This window comes from Cebus imitator, unplaced genomic scaffold (genome assembly GCF_001604975.1).
Source record: "Cebus imitator isolate Cc_AM_T3 unplaced genomic scaffold, Cebus_imitator-1.0 Scaffold55, whole genome shotgun sequence".
NCBI classification, from domain to species: Eukaryota; Metazoa; Chordata; class Mammalia; order Primates; family Cebidae; genus Cebus; species Cebus imitator.
The window spans coordinates 5,866,852-5,876,568 of NW_016107370.1; the positions used below are offsets into that span (position 1 = coordinate 5,866,852).

The 9,717-nt window shown below is 36.6% G+C and overlaps 1 protein-coding gene across 1 annotated transcript in view; it reads left to right on the forward strand.

Annotated features, from left to right (window-relative positions):
- PHLPP1 (PH domain and leucine rich repeat protein phosphatase 1) overlaps positions 1 to 9,717 on the forward strand; it is a 249,363-nt gene that overhangs the window by 111,082 nt on the left and 128,564 nt on the right. Inside the window, exon 2 of the mRNA XM_037738637.1 lies at positions 6,919 to 7,115. Coding sequence (XP_037594565.1) covers positions 6,919 to 7,115 — 197 coding nt within the window. The remainder of the gene's footprint in view (positions 1 to 6,918; positions 7,116 to 9,717) is intronic.

A 9,717-nucleotide genomic window follows, 5' to 3' on the forward strand; every position in this document is an offset into this window, starting at 1 on the left:
AAAAAAGAGGTAATTGCTGCCTACAAGAAACCAATTTTATTTTATTATTTTATTTATTTATTTAGAGACGGAGTTTTGCTCTTGTTGCCCAGGCTGGAGCGCAATGCACTCTGCTCACTGCAGCCTCCGCCTCCCAGGTTCAAGCGATTCTCCTGTCTTAGCCTCCGGAGAAGCTGGGATTAAAGGTGTCCCCATGCCCAGCTAATTTTAGTGTTTTTAGAGACGAGGATTCACCAGGTTGGCCAGGCTGGTTTTGAACTCCTGATCTCAGGTGATCCACCCACCTTAGCCTCCCACAGTGGTGGGATTACAGGTGTGAGCCACTGTGCCTGGCCAAGAAACCCATTTTAAATATAAAGACCATATAGGTTCAAAGTAAAAAGATGAAAAAATATAAATGTTGGTAACACTGATTATAAGAAAAATAGAGTGGCTATATTTGTATTGATAAAGTAGATTTTAGAGCAAACAGTATAATCAGTGATAAGGTCATTTCATAATCATAAAGCGATCCATATTTCCAAAAGATACAACAATCCTAATGTTTATGCACCTAAATAGAACTTCAGTATACATAAATCAAAAGCTGATAGAACTGCAAGAAGAAATAGATTCACAGTTATAGGAAAACATTTTAATGCCTTTCTCTCAATCTTTGATAGAATAAGCAGATAAAATTATTAAAAATATGGAAGACTTGACTAGCACTCTTAACGAACTGGACCTCAGTTTATAAGAATAATGCACTCTGCAATAGCAAGATACACATTCAAGTACATATGAAACATTGATATGGTTAGGCTTTGTGTCCCCACCCAAATTTCATCTTGAATTGTAATTCCTATAATCCCCATGTGTCAAAGGAGAGACCAGATGGAGGTAATTAAATCATGGAGGCAGTTTCCACCATGCTGTTCTCATGATAGTGAGTGACTTCTCATGAGACCTGATGGCTTTAAAAGGGGATCATCCCTCCTTCGCTTAGCACTTCTCCTTCTTTCCACCCAAGTTGTGAGTTTCCTGAGGCCTGTCCTGCCATGCTGAACTGTTAGTCAATTAAACCCCTTTCTTTAATAAATTACTCAGTCTCAGGCAGTTTTTTATACCAGTATGAAAACTGACTAATACATTTACCAAGAGAGACCATATTCTATACTATAAAACAAGTATAATTTTTTTTTTTTTTTGAGACGGAGTTTCACTCATGTTACCCAGGCTGGAGTGCAATGGCGCGATCTCGGCTCACCGCAACCTCCGCCTCCTGGGTTCAGGCAATTCTCCTGCCTCAGCCTCCTGAGTAGCTGGGATTACAGGCACGCGCCACCATGCCCAGCTAATGTTTTGTATTTTTAGTAGAGACGGGGTTTCACCATGTTGACCAGGATGGTCTTGATCTCTTGACCTTGTGATCCACCCGCCTCGGCCTCCCAAAGTGCTGGGATTACAGGCTTGAGCCACCGTGCCCGGCTATATAAAACAAGTATAATTTTGTTTTGTTTTAAATTCAGCACAGTAAGACAAAGTGAGAACAAAATATTTTCAAAATTAATTCCTACAAAGAACATTTTCTGACCATGATGGGATTAAACCAGAGACCAAGGAAAGAAAGATAGCTGGAAATAACCCCCAAATACATGTAAATTAAACTACATACTTCCAAAATAGCTATGTGTGCAAGAAGAAATAAAAGGAGACTAGAAAGTACTATGAATTGATGGAAAGTTAAAACACAGTGTACCAGAATTTGTGGGATGCAATCAAGCAGTGTTTAGAAGGAAGAGAATCTCAAAATTAGTAAAAGATGGACCCAGTGCATTGGCTCACGCCTGTAATCCCAACACTTTGGGAGGCTGAGGTGGGCAGATCACTTGAGTGTAAGAGTTTGAGACCAGCCTGGGAAACATGGTGAAACTCTTGTCTTTAAAAAAGAAAAAATACATATTAGTAAAAGAAGGGATAACCAATAACAATGAAAAAAAATGGAACCCCCATAAGACAGAAAAGCAATAGAAAATCAGTGAACCTGGGGAACATGGCAAAACCCTGTCTCTACAGAAAGTACAAAAATCAGCTGGGCATGATGGCATATGCCTGTATTCCCAGCTACTTGGGTGGCTAGGCTGGGAGGCAGAGTTGCAGTGAGTCAAGACCGTGCCACTACACTCCAGCCTGAGTGATAGAATGAGACCCAGTATCAAAAATATATATTTATTACATATAATAAATATAACTATATATAACTTAGTTAATATATAACTAATATACAATCTAAATATATGTATAATTATATAAATATATATTATATATAGATAATATAAATCATATATATAAAATATAAATTATATATTAAACACAATTACTGTATTATATACAATACTGCAGCAGGCACCTGTAGTCCCAGTGAATCAGGAAGTTGAGGTGGGAGGACTGACTGCTTGAGCCTAGGAGGTCAAGCCTCCGGTGTGGTATGATCATGCCATTGCACTCCAGAGCCTGGGAGAATGGAGCGAGACCTTGTCTTTCAAAAAAAAAGTGTAAAAGTATATAATATAAATGTATATTATATATAAATATATGTATATGTATAATTAATAGTATAAATATGTTACATATGTATATTATATATATAAATTTATATATTTAAATATATAATGTACAAATATATGTATAATTGCATATATTTATATAATATATAATTATGTATATGTTTATATGTATGTTTGTGTATATATATAATATACACATAATCATACACATAAATTTATATAAGGTATTAATTTATATATTAATCCGATATATTAATAAATTTATATTATAGAAATTTATTAATATATTATATAAATTATATAAATATAAAATATATTTATAAAAATATACATTTATAAATATATTTTATATAAATATATAAAATAAAAAATATATATTTATGTTATATAAAATATAAAAAAAATTTATATATATTACATATTTATATACTTTCTTGTTTTTGAAAGACAAGGTCTCGCTCCATCTCCCAGGCTCTGGAGTGCGATGGCATGATCATACCGCACTGGAGCTTTGATCTCCTGGGCTCAAGCAGTCCTCCCACCTCAACTTCCTGATTAGCTGGGACTACAGGTGCCTGCCACCACTCCCAGCTCATTTTTTAAAATGGAGACGGGGTTTCACTGTGTTGCTCAGGCTGGTCTTGAACTCCTGGGCTCAAGCAGTCTTCCCACCTTGGCTTACCAAAGTGCTGGGATTACAGGCATAAGCCACTGCACCCAGCCCAGATATATTTTTAATTATAGTGATTATGGTAGACCTATCACTCTAATACTCTATGAGCTTCTTTTTGATTGGAAAAAAATATCAAGATAAATATTATCTGCCTAAATAGTTTGCTAGGTAGGTTAAGCCTCTTGAGATAGGCAGACTATGTGAAGGAAGAGGTAAGAAAGATAAAAAATACAGTAATCCAATTAAAGTAGAAATAATTTTGTAAGACTAAATTTGGCTATAGGAGAAATTAATTTCAAACCATCACTTCCTCACATTTGGAATGTAATTTAAGGAAATGGGAATAGGTTCTTGTTACTGAATGATTTCACCGTCCTTTATTCTCGTGGGCATGGTCAAATGAATCTACTACAGTTATCTGCCAAATATGATATCTATGCATATTTATGGTTTTTGGTTTTTTTTTTAATCTGGAGGTCCATTGCTTTCATTATATTTTTAAGGTAGCTTTATGTGACATGAAAAGATTAAACTAGCAGTCAGGTAGGACAGAATTAAAACCCTGAATTCATGAATGTGAGGAATACATTTGTTAGAAAATTAAGCTGGCTTTGGGGAATGACTTATTATTTTAGATTTATGGCTACAAAATTTACATATCTATTTGTGGCTGCTGAAATGCAGGTCTCAGGCCTTGGCTACCAGTGTTTAAAATCTAGGACTGTGGTAATAGAAATCTACATGATGCTGATATATATCGTTCTTGGACTATATTTTTAGATTCTGCTTTAAGCAATTTTGGTGCAGAGAACATTTTCTTTATACCTCCAGCATCTAGCATAGTGGCTTATAATGGACATTTCATGTACCTTTTTGCCCCCTCTTTTAAAAAACAATTTTACTATGTGAAAAAAGAACTGTCATTTTGGTTTTGGAGAGGATCCTTGAGTATGTAATCAAAATCCAGAGGCCCTAGTATGATTCTTTAGCATTGTGCTGTAATTTTCTACAAGTGGGCCCAACCAGTGGGCCCATGTCTGGTTTATAAATAGACTAGTATAGATCACCTTACCTACTATGTGCCAAGTAAATAAATAAAAGATAAAATATATGAATATGTTTTCAGATCACTCTCTGTTGTCATGTTTCTGTGACAGCTTGAAATGTTTGCTTTTGCTGTTGTTTTTCCTCCTGGATCATGTAAAAATGCCTTAAGTCTGTAGGGAATTAGAGTAACATTTCTAAAGTAAAAGCTAAACAACTGACCCAGCTTTAAACTGGTACACATGAGTTACTTTGGTATTATCAGTGTTTATTAGAGCATAGGGTAACTGGAATTCCTCTGGGTTGAGAATTTTGAAAATTATCAGGGAGAGCAAAAATAATTTCTTATGTCATAGAACAAGGAAGTCTGATAAAAAGGAGGGTGCACCTGGGTGATTGTCTAGGTATATACTACCTCATTCATCTCCCTATTCTCCAGGGCCCACTTAGTTAGTGCATACCCACATCTGATCTGGGACACCCAGGGAGAGGACAGACAGTAGGGATATTGAAATTCATTCAGAGTAAGACCAGAGAGATTTGATTCAGACTGGGATGTTTAGGGTTTTCCCGGGACAGGCTGATCTGACTGTTGGGCTCCAGGACTATTCAGAGCTCTTGGGAGTTTTTCTGACTAGGGAATAAAGAGCCAGTATCTATTGATGTATCCGTACTCTGTTAAAGATCCCTTCTGACCTTTGTCCAGTCTATCTGGTGATTTGCTTTAGGGCTTTCTGTAGGATGTATATGGAGTTGGAGAATTGAAGGGCCAGCCCTTATGTACCCCTGTTCTCTTTTTCTCTAGTCTGATTCTTCACAGGACTGCGTAAATGTGACAGGTTAACAAGTATTGTTGAAGCCACTCTCTCATGGGCTGAATAAAATGCCTGCTTCTCTCTCTCTCTCTCTCTCTCTCTCTCTCTCTCTCTCTCTCTCTCTCTCTGTGTGTGTGTGTGTGTGTGTGTGTACGTACACATCAGCTCAAATCTTTTAATAGCATTAGTTTATTATGTCAAGGAAATTGGATTTTGGAAACCAAGTTGCCTATTGTCCGTTATTTTTAGTCCTTTGTGTGCTTTTCATTTTTATTACTCTTGGTCTTTTCCTCTCTCTTACTTCTCCATAGGAAGAGCCTGTTGTCTAGAAAGGAGCTCTTAGACTGGAAACCCAGGGGTCTTCCTCTCTGGGTATAAATGAACTTGTGCAGAATGGGACATGTGAATGACTGTGTCTGATCCATCATTTGCAGCCCTTGTCCTGTCACATCTCACATCTGTTTTGAATCGTTGTCTGGGCTCTGTACTCATTTGTGGGAAAACTAACATGTGGTAGACAGACAACACAGTACCTTTCCAGTGAGAGCTTTAACAGTATAGTTGTTTGCTGGGCACCTGGTTCAAGTAGCTGAATCACTGTTATACTTCATCCTGGCCCAGCCTCAGAAAAATTATGTAGTGTGAAGTATTTATTTTATAAAACATTTTGATCTACTGAGAGAAAGAAGAAGTGAAATTCAAACCTATGGCTTATTTCCTAACATCTCTGCCCCAAGTATGTATTGGGAAGGCTCAGATACTGTTTGGAGCTTCTGTTATTTATTTTTAGAGCTGTTGCTCTTCCTGTTCCCTAATAAGTATTAGACATGTATCAAAACCACTTGGTATTTATGTTGATTTTTAATATGAATAAGAATATAATTTCTCTTGAACTTGTTTCTTTTGCCAGCCCTTGGCAACTAGTCTGACTTCTAAATAAATATATTATTCCTGACTGGGGTCCTACTACAGTACAAATATTCTTTATTAACTTATCTCTGGGCAGGGGCTTTGGTACTCTTCGATATTGTATATTCAGTATCTAGAACTGGGGAAATACTTTTCTAGTTGCTTATATGACTCTGTCACTGTGTTCTTGTCAGTCACAATATTTCTCCCATTAAGTTGATAGGACTTGCCTGACTAATTCTGCCAAATTCATTTCCATTTGAAAAGTAAAAACTCTTCAGACCTTTCTCAAGCCTCTTTCTGTCTTTTAGTCTCATTGCTTATTTCTCCGTCTCTGTGCTCCTTTCCATAAGTCATAAGCATTGTAGTACCCATTCTTCATGGATTACTGAGAATCATTTCTAATAGGAAATAATAGTAATTTTAAGAAAAATATTTTCTTTCTTACGTTTCTTTCACAGTAAATATACGTTGAATATCTGTATGAGGAAAAATAGTAGTTAATTTCATTAAACTGATTAGTTTTATTAAATGTAAGATATTAGATGTTATTTTTCTATCTCAGGCTGTAATGTTTTCTTCTTAGTGTATTTAAATAACTCTAACCATTCATAAACATCTTGAAATCTTTTCCAGTGTAAAATTTAATTGTGAAAGATACGCAAGAAAATAAAGCCAGTTAAAACAGGGAGTTAAAATAGTGTTTTCCTAGGGTTTTGTGGAAAATGCTCTTCACTTAATATTAAGTATACATGTGGAAATATAGTTCTTACCATAATTCCGTTACCACAGTTGTCATTTCTCTCAATTATAAATTAGGTTCTTTCCCTTGAATTATTCCCTTGTTATCCAGTTTGTATATCTGGTATGCAGATGAGTAGGAAGAGGGTCCATTTTTAAAGAATAATATGTCTGCTTGTGTTTATTTCAGGAAAACCTCACAGCACAGGTAGCTCTGAACGGATTCAGCTCTCAGGAATGTATAATGTCCGTAAAGGCAAAATGCAGTTGCCGGTGAACCGATGGACAAGACGCCAAGTCATCCTATGTGGGACCTGCCTGATAGTATCATCTGTGAAAGACAGCTTGACTGGAAAGATGCATGTTCTGCCCCTAATTGGTGGAAAAGTAAGTTTGTTTATTTGTTTTGGGATGGAATCTCGCTCTGTCACCCAGGCTGGAGTGTAGTGCATGATCTCAGCTCACTGCAACCTCCACCTCCTAAGTTCAAACGATTCTCTTGCCTCAGCTGGGATTACAGGTGTGCACCACCATACCTGGCTAATTTTTGTGTTTTTTGTAGAGAAAGGGTTTCACCATGTTGGCTAGGCTGGTCTCAAACTCCTGATCTCAAGTAATCTGCCTGCCTCGGCCTCCCAAAGTGCTGGGATTACAGGTGTGAGCCTCCACACCAGGCCCAAGAGTAAGTTTAAAACAAGCAAAATACTAACGAGGTTTTCAGCATCAGTAAGGAACTTACTTTCAGCCATTTATGTGATACGGGGTAGATGATTTTTGACTCATGTGAGGTCTTACTCGGTTCCCATGGTGCTCCCCCAGTAGGTGTTGTTAGTTGGTGGAGCTGTGGGGGAAAAACAGTGCCATTGGCTCATGAGAGGCCTTGATGATCATTGCTTCATGAGTTACATGCATTTTACCTACTGGACAGGAAATAGATCAGATAGAATTTCACTGTCATATTTCAGAGTTTAGATGATAAATTCATTACTGAAGAGTTGATATCTTAAGCATACATTTTCTAGTAGAGTATACTGATCCTTAAATTAATGGATTTAGAAATATTGACACATGCTGAGGGTTTGAGCCTACAGTGCTTAAATCTTTGATCACGTTTTCCCCTGTGTTTAGTGACCAGTGGGGTTAGCATTTTTACCTTATTAAGTGCTTAGTTATAAATTTTGAATCCTAAATGTTTCTCATTTTGGAGAAAATATAATGCAACTGATATATTTTTGACATTACTGGTTTCTTTTCTTTGGGTATGTTAACTATTTTATTGCTATTATTTATAAAATAGAACCAGATTGCTTGGTTCATTCTTTTCTTTGTCAGAGTTACTTATAAAGTCCCAAGCGTTGGTAAGGGTAGCATCACCATAGTAATTTCTTGATTTTTAAGTGATATAATATGTTAATAAATGGAAATTAAGATTTGGATAAGAAAATGGGTCATTGGACATTGGGAGCACATTAAACAAATGTTTTCTTTTTGTTGGTGGTGGCGTTTTTGAGACGGAGTCTTGCTTGTTTCCCAGGCTGGAGTGTAGTGGTATGATCCCGGCTCACTGCAACCTCTGCCTCCCGGGTTCAAGTGATTCTCCTGCCTCAGCCTCCCAACTAGCTGGGACTACAGGCACATGCCACTGAGCCTGGCTAATTTTTTGTATTTTTAGTAGAGACAGAGTTTCACCATGTTAGCCAGGATGGTCTCGATCCTTTGACCTCCTAACCTCGTGATCTGTCTGCCTTGGCCTCCCAGAGTGCTGGGATTACAGGTGTGACCCACTGCGCCTAGCCTAAGTAAACTGTGTTTTAATTGGCAAATGTCTAAATGTCTGATCTGTTTTAAGGGTTATAAGTGAAGGAAGTGAGACCAGATGTATATAGTAATAAATGGTTTTGTTGTTCACCTGCTGTGTAGCAAGCACATTCTTCGTAGTCTTTCCTTATGAGTAAATAGCCTATGTCAGTTTTTTCTTCTGTATTAATTCTAGTTTTAAGAAGGCTAATACTTGATTATTTTCAAAAATAGGTTTTGGTCAGGCTGCACAGGTGCATTTAGATCGATTTTAATCGTTCATTTTGAAACCATTGCTGTTTAACTTTTGTTGGAACATGGAAGAGTTAGTAACTGATACTAAGGATGGATAGATGGATTATTGAAAAAATAATTATCTGTATTACCACCATAGGTTATCAATAAAAATGTATATTTAATGTTTGATGCTTTGTTAGGTCTACAGTCTCTCTCTTCTCTATGATGCTGGGAGTTTGCGTAGGCAAATCTAATATAACTATTTATTCAGTATCCTCTGTGGGGAAGGCACTGTGCTTGGCACCCCAGGAAAACCAACATAGCTAAGTAACCCTCCCTGTTGTTGAATAGTTTATAATTTTGTATCAGAAGATGAAGCAAGCACAATGATGTCTTAAGAAAGGTGCAGAAAAGTACTATGAGAGATCAATGGAAGGAGAGATTATATTTTGTCGGGTAAGCGGGAATTTTGTAATGAAAGAGGTAGCAATTATGATGGAATTTGAGGGATGAAAAGTCTTTTGACATGTGAAGGAGATGGTCAGAAAGATTATTATGCTCATAGAGGCAGAGGCAGGAAAGCACATGGAATGTTCAGATAAGGTCAGCAGATCCGGTTATAATTAGCATTTTCATTCAGTACTAGAGATTTGTCCTGTTTCCCAGGCCTATTACTGGATGGACTTCTACCATTGAGTGAATTGAAAGTTAATAGCTTCCTCTTTTCACAAGCAAACCTTGTAAAGCCTGTTTTACACTGTGCCTTTAAAAAATAATTGAGTACATTGAAAAACTGATTCTTTAAAATCTGTTGACTGAGTTAGGGAAAAATAAGTGATCTCTTGCAATTTGAACTTTCATTAATTTTTGTACTTTTTTTTTTATCCTGTTCTATTGCTAAAGAAAAAACAGTATAAATGAAAGGAGTTTTTTTTTTTTTTTTTTTTTTTTTTTT